The 15,971-nt window shown below is 33.7% G+C and overlaps 1 protein-coding gene across 3 annotated transcripts in view; it reads right to left on the bottom strand.

The window, feature by feature from the left end:
• Positions 1-15,971, bottom strand: part of TBC1D32 (TBC1 domain family member 32) — a 230,443-nt gene that overhangs the window by 190,185 nt on the left and 24,287 nt on the right. For all 3 annotated transcript variants that reach the window (XM_044249741.1, XM_044249731.1, XM_044249751.1), the window contains exons 5-13: positions 15,314-15,382; positions 12,744-12,869; positions 10,660-10,738; positions 10,451-10,554; positions 10,298-10,359; positions 9,573-9,717; positions 7,015-7,074; positions 3,992-4,082; positions 376-516 (exon numbers count right to left, since the gene is read on the bottom strand). In XM_044249741.1, coding sequence (XP_044105676.1) covers positions 376-516; positions 3,992-4,082; positions 7,015-7,074; positions 9,573-9,717; positions 10,298-10,359; positions 10,451-10,554; positions 10,660-10,738; positions 12,744-12,869; positions 15,314-15,382 — 877 coding nt within the window. The remainder of the gene's footprint in view (positions 1-375; positions 517-3,991; positions 4,083-7,014; positions 7,075-9,572; positions 9,718-10,297; positions 10,360-10,450; positions 10,555-10,659; positions 10,739-12,743; positions 12,870-15,313; positions 15,383-15,971) is intronic.

The following is a 15,971-nucleotide window of genomic DNA, read 5'->3' as shown; positions in this document are numbered from 1 at the left end:
TCAAAAAAAAAACAAGCAATGGTTAAGTAAGTTGCCCGAAAGTCACAGCCAGTTTATAAGGGAACTAGAATTTAAACAAGGTCTTCTAGTTCTGAATCCAGAGCTGGGTCATTCAGTATGTCCAGGATTTTGAAAAACAGAGAAAAATAAGAAAAGCATTAAAGGCTGGATGAATTAAAAAAACTGCAATGCAGGGGGAAAGCACATACTGATAAAAGCAAATGTAATACTTCAAGGCATATAAGCCATCAGTAAACTAATAGGTTTGTCACTATGTATCCTAAAAGGGACCAGGCAAAATCTTCAAAATTTAGTAATTCATAGCACATAAACCTTACCACGATAAACATATTTGTTTTTCCTAATTGTACTTACCTTTTCTATTCTTCAGCTTTATGGGAAATAGCCGTCTGCCTTGTGTATAGATCAATAACCTTCCTAAAAGGCATAGTGAGTGAATGAAATAAATATATTGTAATTCTTGTCCTGAGTAGTAGAAGGTTTTCTGTTTACTCCCTTAAAAGAAAAGCAAACAAATACATTTATTTTAATGCTATTATATTTTAGATAATACCTATCTTCATTCCCTTCTGAACATTAAACAAGGTTGCAGTCTATAATGAAGACTCTGCTGGTGTTAAAAAGAAAAAAAAAGTTAATTGCTTCCTTAAGATCTTATAATACCTAAATCTCTGGGGAAAAGCATTCACCACAAAATTTAGACTCAATAAAGTGTAAGATGCATACAGTATTCAGTCTAAAATGGCATAAGATTGTCAGAATTATCATGCTATCAAGAGAAACTTCAAGTTAAGGGAGGAAGTCAATAGAAAATATTACTGTTTAATTCTATCAATTAGAAGTTTATACTATAAAAAACTGTATTTATAACCATGTTAGCAAATGAAATTAGAATCTGTAAAATACATACACCTAATATATATCATTCATCCATACATTCAAGATCTACTGAGTACCTATTTGATTAAAGACCTTGAACTACTTGCTGGTGTCAAAAACCAGTAAGCAGCATGAAATTGGGCTTCTAATTCAGAGTATGGCAGTCGTGTATGACCAGAACTTGAGGAGGCCAGTGGTAGAGACAAGAGGCAAGAGGCTAATGAGGGTAATGGGCAGATCACAGAGGACTAGGCTGCAGAAGGAAAATGAATTTTATTATAGAGGCGACTTAAAAGATACTAAAGGATTGTAAGCATGAAAGTAATCAAATATGCATGTGAAAAACTAATCCTGTGAGTAGCATAAAAAGTAGATGGGAGAAGGTAAAGGTCTGAAATGAGAATTAAAAAATCACGAGTGAAAGCATCAACAACAAGAACAGAAAAGGGCAGACAGATAAATATTTAAGAAAATTAAGTCAATAGGCCTTAGACGGGACTACATGGGGACTGTGAGAAAATAAGAAAATTCTCAAGATCCTACCTCAGCATCTGGATACATAGTGAATGTTTATTCTATTTAAGTAATTTTAAAGGAGAAAGGAGGAAGAAACCAGTGTAGATATAGAATAAAGTAATTTCAATCCTTAATATTTCAATATTAAAGTACCATGGAGCACCCAGATAGATATTCTAAGTATGATATGGGTATATGGATCTGGAATTCAGTAAAGTGGCAGACTTAAATATTTCAGAGTCACCATACAGTATTTGAAACCATGAAAGGAAACAGGCTGCCAAAAGAGAGAACAGATAGACTAAGATGAGAAGAAAAGGGCAAAACCCTTGTTGAGTACATACTACAAAGAAAAGAGCCTTTCCAGTGTAATGAGGATTCCTCACAAGAATGAGGAAATCCAAAAAAGAATGGTACCATGAAGAAGAGAGAAAGAGTAAAGAGAGACAAAGCCTGTAAAATTAGGACAAGAAAGAGGGAAACTGATAATAGGAAATTCATGGAGCACTAGAAATTGCCTCATTTCCACTGCTGAAAAGTGAATAGGAAGTTAAGGAATGGAGCCTGGGTGTATTTAGGATACTTAGAAGAGTTTTCACAGCAGGGAAGCAAAAAGGTAAAATACATGTGAACTGACTCAGGTCTTTATTTAAAAGGGACATAATAAGGAGGGTCAGATGATGCAAGGGAAGTACCAACAGAAAGGGAGACACAGTAACAATTGAAGCAATATCCTAGTTCTAAAACAGAAACAAAACCCAAAGAATGCCATATAGGAATAGAAACAAGAACAAAATTATCAATCTAGAAAGTAATGCCTCTTCAGTGCAATCCAAAGAAAAGGGACATTGGTAAGGGCATACAAACATGCACCTGTATGCTCAGAAGCAGGAAATTTGGGGAATTCGTATCTGCCAAGTTCCCCTTTTTTTAGTACAGTAGGATGCAAAGTCTCCCACTGAGAGAAAAATGGGCCAGGGCAAAGCAGAGCTCTTAATAAGACTGGTGAAAGCTTCTAATAGCTATTGTGGAAACTGAAGAAAGAATATCTAAGAATATCTAAGAAAGAGTATCTAAGAGGACACAGTTGCTATAGTTAGAAAACTATGTATGCCCACTAGATGCCGGGGTGGCTCAATTGATTAAACATCTGCCTTCCGGGCGCCTGGGTGGTTCAGTGGGTTGGGCCGCTGCCTTCGGCTCGGGTCATGATCTCGGGGTCCTGGGATCGAGTCCCGCATCAGGCTCTCTGCTCGGCGGGGAGCCTGCTTCCCTCTCTCTCTCTCTGCCTGCCTCTCTGTCTACTTGTGATTTCTCTCTGTCAAATAAATAAATAAAATCTTTAAAAAAAAAAGAAAAAATCTGCCTTCCGCTCAGGTCATGATCTCAGAGGGTCCTGGGACTGAGCCCCACCTCAGGCTCCCTGCTCAGTGTGGAGTCTGCTTCTCCCTCTCCCTCTCACTCTCCCTCTGTGCTTTCTCCCTCAAATAAATAAAATCTTTTTTTTTTTTTAAAGTAAATATCCCCATTAAGTATATAACAAATGCTCTCTACTCAATTTCCTGAAGACCTGGGAGAATGGAAGACTGAACTGATCTAAAGACAAGAAACTGCAGACAGGAAATTCTGAAATGAAAGAGAAAGAGCAAGGATTCTGAAAGAAAGAGCAAAAAGGAAGAAAAAATAAATAAAAAGCATGAAGCATGCCAAGTCTTCACTAGATAGGGAAGAGAGCAAAGCCATGATGTCCTAGTAGAATGGTGGTCAGAAAAAAAAAGAACTATATATAACATTTTAATATCAAGAAATTTTAAAAACCCATAAATTTATAAAGGAGATAGTTTATGTAAACTTATCCTTCTCCTCCTCTTGAATAGATTCTGGCTTCTGTACTTCCCCCTTTACTATACAACACTAGTTTTTGAAACTCACTTATTATTGGTCTTTCACCATTTTTCTTGTTGAGTTAAAGAATTTACCCAAGGATAAAAAAAATAAGACCTTCATATTCTCAGAGAACTTACAAAAGAGAATTCAAAAAGATTAACAAAAGTGTATAAAACACTTGTATGAAGCAGAATCTGACTACAACAGAAGATCTACTCTAATTATTCCTAGGATTTAATAAAGTGATTAAGGCCAGATTATAAAACATCTAGGGTATTTTAGCTCAGAAAGAGGACAGGCAGCCAGGAATCACAGGGTAGGGTATCCAGTAATAAAACAGTATTTTACAGAAATGTTCCTCCTCCTAAAATGCATAAAAAGGACAATTAAATGACTAATATACCAGAGGAAAGAATAAGAAGCTTATTATTGGAATATAACAGACTAGGACAGATACTCTAGTATAAACTGAAGAGCTGCATATGTAAGAATCTATATGATAATGCATTAATTTCAAATGTACAGCTGTTATTAAAGTCATGCTGTGTCTTTTAAAATTTGTGAAAATATTTTACATTAGCAGAAGTGATCTAATTTACCATGCTACTAAACATTAAAAAGTGAGTTACTAAGCTATTAGTCAAAGATACCATCTTTAAAAGTATATAACAGAGAAAACAATACTTACCACAATGCTTTGAATGACCCAAAATCTCACCAGCTTTCATGGCTTCACACAACTCGAAGTACTGAACACACTGCTGAACTGCTGTAGTTATCTAATAAAATAATAACTTATTAATTCTAGAAATTTACAGCCCCCAAACTCAAGCAGTTAAAAAAAAAAAAAAGTTAGTTAAGGTTCTAAAAATATGCTGGAAAAAATATTTAACAAAAATATTTAAAATAATACCTTTCCAAGCCACTGAAGCTCAAGATCCCAGTTATATTTTAATTATGGCATCATTCTGGGAAACACCACAAAAACATGTGGACCAACAATATTGCTATATTGTCAGTGTCGATGGATAAAAATAGATTCATACTTCTACTTTATAGTGAAAGATGCAAAAATTCTGTGACCATGACTTTAGGAACTCTTGACAATATCCCCAGTTCACTTGCCTTAGAGTCTTTTCTTCCTATCTAGCCAACAAAATACGAACTAGATCAAGCCTTCTGTTCCCTATGGAGCATTCCTTTATATATTCAGTAAAGGCAAGTATCAAAAGATTTGTGTCTGTGTGAGTGTATAAATTTTAAAGTATACATGGCCCAAATTTTGAAAAGAAACATTGGGAAAAATGAATACAAACTCTATCCCCACTTTTCATAGTGAAGATCAGATTCTGTGCATGTATAGTGGAAATTTTATGACCATTCCAAGCATTTGTCTTTTGCTTTATAAGAGTTCCTCACACAAACTTTAATGACAGCAGTATGTTTGGCACAATGATCTGCTAAATCATTTCTTCTATCATCTCCCCCATACCTTCAGCATTTTCTACAACTGTTGGATGTCTGTTTTGTCCTGTAGAATGGCTACTAGCTCTATGTGGCTACTAAAATCTTGTAATTAGGGAAATTGAGGGAAGTGGGCATTTTTGAATTTTCTTTCATTGTCATTTAAAATTAATACATGGTTAGTGACTACTCTGCAATCTATTACGTTTATGTAATAATACATTTACAAAATTTCAAGTAGGATAGCATTAGGGAAGACAATGTATGTATGTGCTGTCAATTTTTTTTAAGATTTTATTTATTTATTTATTTATTTACTCACTTACTTACTTAACGTATTTGAGAGAGAGAGCCTGTGCACAAGCATAGAGTGGAGGAGCAGAGGGATAAGCAGACTCCCTGCTGAGCAGGTAGCCCAATGTGGGCCTCCATTCCTAGGACCCTGAGATCATGACCTGAGCCGAAGGCAGAGGCTTAACTGACTGAGCCACCCATGTGCCCCCCCGCATTGTCAACTTAACAGCTGAGAAAGCTGAGAACTTTATTTTCATAGCACTGTAAAGTCATGAGGTAGCTGAAAAGCATTTTGGCTATCAGCATATTTAAATTATTATTTTAACAACTTCATTCTTTGTCCTATTTACCCTTAAGGGAATGGCTTCTGAAATGGCTTTATGTAGTGTATTTCCTTTTTCTTGCCCTCTCAAAGTCATTTAAAAAAATACTGACGACTAGAATTTAAATTTCCTCTTGGTTTTGCACATACCCGGTTTTTTTTAACTTCCCTTTTCTGCCCTCCCTCCATCTTAAGAGTTAGCAATTAAGAGTACCTGAGTTGCCATCCCTCCTCTATTGATATGAACTCACTCATATTTTTTAAGTTTAGGAAAGCTTTTTAAGAGAAAATGAGGTTTAAGTTGAAATCTCATGCAAGTTTGACCCATTACGTACAGGAAATATTTGATATAAAGTTTTTTATAATAAAATAACTATTTTCAGATTGATTATTGTATAATTAATTCTTAAAAATCTGTTACTTTAAAAATTAATCTATCAGAAACATTTGCAATACTTCCACCTGGGCCCTTGCAATAGCAACAGTGAAATAGTTGTAGGACAAACGATGGTGAATCATTGATGTTTCTCCTCCTTTCCTCTATTTTGACAAGATCAGTCTATATTCATATGAAAAAAATCTTCATTTAAAATAAAAATGGGAGGGGGAAATGGGACATAGAAGGAATTTATTTCCATTCATTAAACATTTTTAAACACTACTTTTTTGGGATTTATCTGAGAGACAGAAAAAGAGCATCTGTATAGGTAGGGGGAAGGAGAGGGGGAGAGAGAAAGAATCTCCAACAGACTCCCTGCTGAGCTTGGAGCTTCCCTCTGTTACAGAGCATGACCTGAGCCCAAGAGTCAGTCGCGTACTGACTGAGCCACCCAGGCGCCCCCAAACAGTTACCACTTCTGCTATAAATCCCCATCCTATTCTTCAGCATTCCTCTCTTCTCCTTTCTGAAACTCAATGCTCTTGATTCTCAAACACACACAAAAAATTGTTCTTTCATTATATGCTACACTCACCCAGAAGTTCACAACTCCAGAAATATTTCCCTTGTCCTTTTAAACTGAAGATTCTAGCTACAAAAATCATACTTATTATTTCAAAGTCACATTGGAAAAATACTTTAATAAATTTCACATTTTATATTTGTCAATTATTATCATATTTGATTGCTTTTTGATTCCTTTCAATGTCTTTACACACTATTCTACTAATAGCAATAAACATAGAAAATTTTGCTAATATATTTTACTTTATTAGTTTATATTTAGTGTAACTTGAATTAATTTTTGTAAATGCAAAAGCACTTATCATTCTGAGTTTTTCATACAACTTTCAGTCAAAAGCATGGGTATATTTTATAGAACTAACTCCCCTACAAATAACTGACCTGAATTAAGTTACTATACTTAAAAATAAGGCTCATCTCAAACTAGCTTATTACATCTCAATTTACTATGTAACTATGGATTTCCTAATTGTTATCCTCACTATAATTTAAGTCTCTACTTTTATCCTTTTATGTTTCACAGAATGCTAGTTTTAAAAAATCACATAAAAGGGGGATTGCCTCATCAACCAAGATTAATTATCACTCAACTTTGCACATTTAACTTATTACATTGTATATCTTTGTGTGATATTATTTCTCAACATAAGGACAGAAACAGACTTACCAGGGATTTATATTTCTTTTCAAGAAGTCTCAGTACTGTAGTTCTGCTATAAGATGCATGCTAAAATTAGGAGAAAATGATAAATTTAATTTACTATTCAAGTTATACCAAAGTCTATTTTTCCTGCATCATTTCTAATAACATAAATTACCAATAACAGTTTTAAATTACTGTAATCAGTACAAAGCAGATTTTTCTATGTACAGTAGATTATGAGCAGAGTAATCACAAGAATGCAAATGATATGAAAAAACTATGGATCATTTATTGACAGACCAGCAAAAAAAATACTCTATCCTTCAACTGCAACCAGTTTCTGTGCTAAGTTATTTTAAAGCCATTATCAGCACCCATATCTGAAGGAAAGATAGAAAAGTTGGGGTGGGGAAGATCACATTCCTCCAAATAAAAAGGATACTCTACTATCTACATATGTAGAATTCATGCTATATCTACATAGAAGCATGAAATGCTCTGAAAGTACAGTATCTTAATCATTTTCTGCCAATCATATATTTTTAAGTGATTCAAAGTACCAAAAAATAGTTTTCTCCTTAAGGCTAAACATAACAGAATTAAAAATTGCTTTTTATGCATTGCATAAAGGGGAAACTATACATAAATATTACTGAATATATTAGATATCATGTGTTTTCAATGAAGCCTCTTCATTTTACCTAGTAAAAACTATCAAACAGTATTATAGTTGATAAAAACTATCAGAATTCTGGGAAATAGAGTTTAACTAAATGGGGAGTGGTTAATTGAGATTTAACAGAAACCCTGTGTGTTTTAACCCTAGTGGCTTAAAATGTTTTTAAAAATGATTAATCCTTTTTTCAGCTTTAAAAGAGAAATGTTAACCAGCAATCCAACTTTTGACCATGTTCTGAAAGGAAATCCTCATAGAGCATACCGTAGACCAGTCACTATACTATATCCCTCAAGCCAACTTCAGCTGCCACCTGACTTGGTACGTGAAGTTTTACCCAAAAGTCATATCCATTCATTCATATATTATCTATGGATGCTTTGGGCTTACAACAGAATTGACAGGGTGCAGAGACAGTAAAGCCCACAAAACCAAAGATTTACTGTATGGCCCTTTAGAAAGTCAGCCAGCCTCTCACTTATATGAGTATAGGATAATGTGATGAATTTTCATTAATACTAGAATACACTAAGGAGCTAACTTTTTTTTAAAGAATTTTCTGTTGGTTATGTGATCTGCTGCATACTCTTGAAAATCACGTACTAACAATAAAAAAGATTAAGTAAAAAAATTATAAACAGAATAGGATTTTTCTTTTAAAGATTTTATTTATTTGTCAGAGAGAGAGCTCACAAGCAGGGGGAGTGGCAGGCAGAGGGAGAAGTAGGCTCCCCACTGAGCAAGGAGCCCAAAATGGGGCTTAATCCCAAAACTGCAAGCTGAAGGCAGACACTTAAATAACTAAGCCACCCACGTGTTCTAACATAACAGGATTTATTAAAGATCTAAACCAATAAATTTGTAAGTGCATATAACTACATAACCAAAATAGTTATATCTGTGTTGTAGAAATTTAATTTGCACTTTTACTTATTTCACATGTTTTCTACAAATATATGCTTTGATACTTAAAAATTAAAAACAAAATGTCAGATGTAACAAAGGGTTCAAGTTAATTAAATTGAGCAAACACTTACCAAGCATAAACATAAACAGCCCAGGTAAGGGCTAAACCCTGAACAAAACTAGGTTTTGGTTAATTAGGCATTACTATACAGTTTAGATAACAAAAGGCAAAATAAAAATAAAAATAAGCCATCAACCAGGTAATGACCAAACTGTGCCAAGCAGTAAATAAACATGTTGCCGCTCTGCATGGCAAGTCACGGCCTCCCTTTCCACCCCACAGCATCAAATACATAATGCCTAGCAGACCAGTTTTTGAGGGACAAACATAGGAGAATAATAAGCCAACACTGCCGCTACTATGACACAGACCACTCTTACTCCACAGCAGATGAGGGAGGTAACAGCATAAGGATCTCTTTTGCTTTTAAATTAGTTTGAGTTCCAGAACAGTAATGAGCTCCCCTGGAAATCACCAGCATTCGGGCATTAAACATTTTCCAAACTATATGCTCAGGAGGAAGCAAATCAAAGGGTATTTTCAGACATACATCCTAAGTCAGAGAAAAATGAACACTGAATTCATGTTCTACCATATCTGCTTTAAAAATCTGAAGCTTTTAAACTAAAAAAGACTAGATTTTGGATAGATCATTCAGCTTACTAGACTCAAATAAATTATCATTTAAAATTCTATTGTAGTTCTGTCACTTACTAGGTGAACAATCTTGAGTAAGTTACTTCTCCATGCCTCAGCTGCCACATCAGTAAAATGGGGTAATAATACCATTTATCTCATAGATTTTTGTAAGATTTAAATGAGTTACCTTTGTAAAAGTGATTAGAACTCTCAGCACACTAAAAACTGGAATGTTAGCTATTCTTTGTAACAATACAGCAAGGCACTGAAAAGTATAAAAACATTCCATTTTTTTCTTACCATCCACTTTTTGAACCACACAGCCTTGGTATCAACCAATGCAAAAAAGTAAATTGGATCCAAAATCTTTTGTGTTACAAGATGGCTCTGATCATGTTTAACTGATAATAAGGACAAAGTATTTTCCACAATTTCTTCCATATACCTTGAAGTTTGGGAATGAGACAGTTTTAGAAAAAAACAAATGCTATAACACATATACACACAGTACCAGTGATATATATTATATTTATGGAATAACAAAGTGAAAATTTTTAGAAACAACTTTTTTTTGTTTCAGCCAATGGTAGAAGTGGGATTCACACCCAATTTCCTCCTGCTTTTTATAAAACATATGTTTTTTCTACTCCAACATTGGCTCTCCAAACATAACTTTCCTCTTTAGACATACAGTTGCTCTTACAACCTTATTAAAAAATTTTAGAACTGAATGGAATAAGTTTAAAAAACACTTAAGGAACTTGTCCAAAGTAGCAAAGACCAAAAGTAAAAGAACTGGAGGTTATAACAACCTCATTTTGCTTTCTTGTGATAAATAAATGGTATAAAATGATATTTGCACAGAGCCATTCACGTAGGAAAGCACAAAACATGAAAAGCTAAGTAAACTTATGAATCCCTTCCCAAAAACGTTCAATTAAGACTGTCTCTATTCTTTCTCCTTGTAATGTACGCAGGACAGTAACACCCCTATATTTTATATTGGCATAAATTGGAGGACTTACTTTTCTGGGTGACGAATCCAGAAAGATGGAGCCTCTTTCTGATATTCATTTAGAAGACGAACCTGAAAAGCAGTGCATAACAGTTCTCAAAAATTAGAAATCTTAAATATAAAACTACTTAAATTTTTAAAAAAGCATATAGCAAGTGAATACCTTTTTAAGTAAGCAGATCACATTAGGATTACTTGTATCTACACCAGTTGAGAGAGTAGGAATATGATTTTCTCTAGAAAGAAAGTGTAACTTCAAATATTTAGCTGAAAAGAAAAATTTAAAACTATGATTATCACTCATTTATAGTGTTATCTGAAAAGTTGTTTCCTATCCATTTTCTTAAGCACAAAAAATTTTAATAAACATACCTAGGCTTGTATAAATTTCCTTGGTCATATGTAATGGTGAAAGAGTAAATGTCTGTGCATAGAATTTTAAAATCCGGTCCTGTGGAAGTGAAAAGATTTGCATCAGAGATTCTTACACAAATAGAATAGAAATGAAAAAACCATTTTTCACATAGTGAAAAACTTAGAAAATAAACAGAATAACTATTCAGAAACTTGAGTAGAAATGTACTTATAAACAAGAGCACAATTATGTTGGCCAGTAAAAAGTAGAATTGACTACATGGGGGGTAAGAGAGTCAGGTTTAAGAACTAGAGTAAGGTATAATGAGAAGGTATCAAAAGAAAAGTAGGTGTACTGACTGGTTAAAAAGGTAGATAAACAAAAAATACTCTACTCCTTTCCAAATTCAACATTTGTTGTTTTTTTACATTGTTTACATGGGTAGTTTCAGTAAATTAACACTTAAGACTCTAATATTTTGCCTATTCCCAAGAAAAGTATTATTTAACACACCTTCCAAATTTACATTATTAAAACTCAAAGTAGAAAAAACTAAAAGAGGAAATGAAAACACAGAATCAACTCAAGAATCTGGATCAAGCATAAATTCAAAATCAAAAGAATGCCATGCCTTGTTTTTCTACTCCAATATGATGGGTTCTGTTACCATTTCCCCTCCATAACAACTTTTTCCAATTTTATTAAACACTGATAACACTTTTGCTGAATAATCTATAATGGCTAAACAAAGCCACTTATATTGACCCATTAGGATATTTACTGTTTATAAAGTTGTTACATAATTTTTTAAATAATAAAAGGAAACCTATCTGACCACTATTCTTTGTTAAGAAAAAAAAAATACAGAGAAATTTACAACTGTATTTCCTTGAAATGTAAAAAGTGACACTGAAATATCTTTTTCCTTTTTCAAGTTCTTGGATCACTGAGTTTTTACAGAAGTCTGCATGATCACCTGGTGACAGTAAAATTGAACTGTGTCCAGGTATTAGGTAATTGAACACATTTTCCCCCCTTATAAAAACAGCAAACCACTTGTTTCCAAACCACTTCTGTTTACCAGTATAATTTTATCTTCATTGATGGAAGAATGTGATTTTCAACAGATAAATGTGTTGAGATTCTTGTTTCTTTAATAATTGCTAACTGACTCCTCTACTAGAATGTAAGTTCTATGAAGGCAAAGACTTCTGTCTTGGTCAGTTGTGTTTTCAGCATCTAAACTAGAATGCTGCACATTGTTGGTAATCAACACATATTTGCTTAAGAGCTAACAAAATTTAACTCTTGTGCTAACATCTTAAATTCTGTAGAAAGCACCATAACAATTTTAAAGCCAACTTTTTCTTTCCTGACATATCAGTTAAGAAAAAGACCCTCTAAATCTAAATTTGCATTTAAATGTGAACATGGGATATGGTAGGATTTTTTTTTAATTTACATCACTGATATAGCCAATACAACAGCTATACTTTTTAATATAGTTTTACTCACATGATAGTATTCCTGAGAAGGTATAAAAGAATCATTTTTTATATTCAATAATTTCTCTACTGACTTCATAATTTTTAGAATTTTCTATATTTATGATTCATCTCAATTATCTTCTAAACTTAGCTTTAGTGTTCTTCCTCTTTTTAAGCAATTAAGCAATCTCTAAATAAACATTTAAATGCATAAGGAAAATGCTTATGATTCAGTTAGAATAAATTCTAATCATTTTAAGTTCAAAGTTTCATATGTCATGAATTCTTTCAAAAATGCTTTAAGTAGACTTTTAAAGTACTTTTCTTAATTCAAAACAAAACACGAATATTTGGATATCCCTTTACAAGATAAAACAACGCGCAAGGTTACAGTCTACTATTATTTGGCAGTGAAGTGTGATATTAATCACACTGGGAGTCTAATCATGAAATAGTAAGTTAATGTCTTTAAAGAAAATCTTTACAACTCAAAAGCTGGAATTGAAATTCCATGAATAGTAGAGCCACTATTAAAGAAAATAATTCCAGTTGCTTATAGAATGATGGAAAAACAAATTTTTAAAAAAAAAATATTTCTATCAGCATCTCCTTACACTAAACACAGGATCAGGATCTGAAAGACACGCTATCAGTTTTTCACAAAGAGTCGTCCAATTTTCACAGTTCAAAACATCAGATGGTGGAGCTGAACATAACGTTTGCAAGGCTTCATATCTCACCTATAATTTAAAAGATTTTTATTAATATCCAGCCACTAGGATACCACCAATACTTCACATATTAAACACTGAAAAGCAGTCTAGATGATTGTCTTAAAGAGCCAAATGATGAAAATCAGAGGTCTTTTTATAAAACAATTTTTGAGAACTCATTTCTTTTAAACTAAGTGTTAAACAGAAAAAAATAGGTTGTCAATTTACATAAAGCAAAAATTATAAACTAACTTTTGGAGATTCTAGGTCATATGTCTAAGTGAAAGAGGAAGAAGGACAGTGGCCAAATCTGAATCACCAGGGCAAGGTTTTCCTACTTAAGTAGGCACCCCTAGTTGGTCCTATAGTTTGAGGGTCTTAATTTTAAAATTAGCATAATATGCCCCTGGTGAAACATCCCCATTCCAGAATATAGGAACAATTTTCACAAAATAATTAATTTGGACTAGTTTTCGATGCTATACCATGTTTTCTGACATTCTAGACACTGAGGTAGGAAAAGTCAACAGTGTGATATAAAACTGAATGTCTACATTTTCAGAGAAAACTTACTTCTTAATCATTCTTTGCAAAATCAAATCAGAATTCACCCAAAACAGTATGACCCAAAGGAAAGCAGTAAAAAATAGCTCTACTCCAGTCATGAATGGAGCAAGACTTCTCCCCCACCACTCTCCAACCAGTGAGTAATAACATACTGATTCTAACCTGTTTCTCAAAATGTGGTTAAATAAAATAAATAAATAACTGAATACACAGTGGTTTAAAAGGGGCAAGAAGCTGTGGTGCAGGAGAAGCTAAGACCTTATAAAACCAAACCCTCTAAATCAGGGTATCAAGTTTTAGGTGAAAAAGAATACACATGCACTTAAAAGTGTCTATATATTCATATGAAAGAAAAACTCCTAAACACAACTGTATTTGTGATAGGACTGGGGGACTTTGGAGGGATTTTAGAAACATTAAGTATTTTCTCCCTTTAAGTTAATTTTTAGGACAAAATCCCATTAAGAACTTACTACTTGCAGAAGTACTATAAAAGTTTCCGAATAAGTATAGATTTCTAAGTATAGATTTCCAAGTAATCCACTAAAAAGGAAGACAATAAGACTCTTATCATATAAGGGCGCCTAGATGGGTGAGTGGGTTCAGCAACTGCCTTAGGCTCAGTTCATGATCCCAAGGCTCTGGAATTGAGTCCTACATCAGGCTCCCTGCTTGGCAGGGAGTCCACTTCTCTCTCTACCCCTCCCTGCAGCTTGTGTTTTCACTCTGTCTTATGCTCTTTTTCATGCTCTCCCTCTCTCTCAAATAAATAAATAAAATGTTTTTAAAAAAGAGAGATTGTTATCATATAAAATCAAGTTCCATTTCTAATACCTTTTGAAACATTTACTAAGAACCTAGAAAATAGGGGTGCCTGGGTGGCTCAGTGGATTAAAGCCTCTGCCTTTGGCTCAGGTCATGATCTCTGGGTCCTGGAATCGAGCCCCAAATCGGGCTCTCTGCTCGGCAGGGAGCCTGCTTCCTCCTCTCTCTGCCAGCCTCTCTGCCTACTTGTGATCTCTGTCAAATAAATATATAAAATTTAAAAAAAAAAAAAACTAGAAAATAGAATGTGTAATGCTAAAAATTATTGTGATTAAAAAAAAATCAGTGGGAGTAAATCATAACTATTCATTTAGTTTAATATGAAAATTTGTGGCTTGCCTGGGTGCCCAGTTAAGCATCTGCCTTCGGCTCTAGTCATGATCCCCAAGTTGGGCTCCCTGCTCAGTGGAGATCCTGCTTCTGCCTCTCCCTCTGCCCCCTCCCCCCACCCGGCTCGTGCTTGTGCACACTCTATCTCAAATAAATAAATCTTTAAAAAATAAAATGAAAACTTGAAAAACATTTCAAAAACTGAAACCAACTGGCAATATATACAAACACTATTTTCTATTTCAGACTGACTTAATGAAACAAGACTTAATAAACAGTAATTTATGAAACCTTAAAATATAAACAGGTACAATTCAATAGAACTGCTTCTTTAAAATCCTTTTTTTAGAAAAACGAAAGCGTCGAAGTTGCTCACATTTTCCAGACATAGAAAGAACATTAAATGAAGATCATTTTTCTTTAAGGAAATCATTAAATATCACATACAAAGCAACAATGAAAGAACAGTTTGGAAGACAACTGCTAATTACTTTATCCCTTCAAAACTGAAACTAGACATAAAAATTTCTTCCTAAAAACCATGACAATTCTTTGGCAGCCTCCCCTGCTCTGTGACCTTTCATTTCAAGACTGGAAAGTCTAGCAGGGACATTAGTCTAGGAGCACCATGATAATAAAGGCCTATTTTCAAGAGAAACAGTTCAGCTGCTTTACTGATCACAATCTAATATATTATAAAAATATATATAAATATCTGACTGAATTTGACAGCTATCCTTTAAACTTACCCCTTTAGGTTGCCCTGGATCCAACTGGTCTAAAATCAATTGCAATTTTCCTTGACAAAATTTGTAACTCTGTAACAATTGACAGAACATTCATTTAGTAGACTTTTTACAAATACTGCTATAAATTATTTTTAATATAATTCCAAGCACAAAATGCATTCTGAGCAAGAAGAGAGAGTGATCTATTCTCATCTGGCAGAAAACTTAGAATTTGTTTTCCAAGGCATTTAAATGGGAACTGCAAGTCTCAGGAGAACAGTGTACCTCATGTACATGAAAATTATTATTTGTTGAGCAACTGCAAAATGTAGTACATTATAAGATTCAAAAGATATAAAGCCAAGATATTTTGTACACAGAAATAGGAGATGAATATAACAGAAAGATAAAACAAGAAGGCATTAATGGTATCCTAGGCACAACTATGATGCTGCTTGAACATTTTTGTCCCTTTATCTTTCCTATATTTTCCTTAGTCCTCCATGCCTCCTCTTTGGTGAAAAATTCCCAATATAAAAGCCTCTATCTAGAGAGAAGTTTAATAGTAGACCATAAGTTATTTTGGAAAAATGAAAGGGTCTTTTTCTTGCTGAAGGCAGTTTAAACATGACTAATACCTAAAATAACCATCTAAAAATTAAACTGCCATTAAAATAAT

Source organism: Neovison vison, chromosome 1 (genome assembly GCF_020171115.1).
Source record: "Neovison vison isolate M4711 chromosome 1, ASM_NN_V1, whole genome shotgun sequence".
Lineage (NCBI taxonomy): Eukaryota > Metazoa > Chordata > Mammalia > Carnivora > Mustelidae > Neogale > Neogale vison.
Note: the sequence above shows the minus strand (reverse complement) of the source record. Positions and strands in the feature narration are given on the sequence as shown.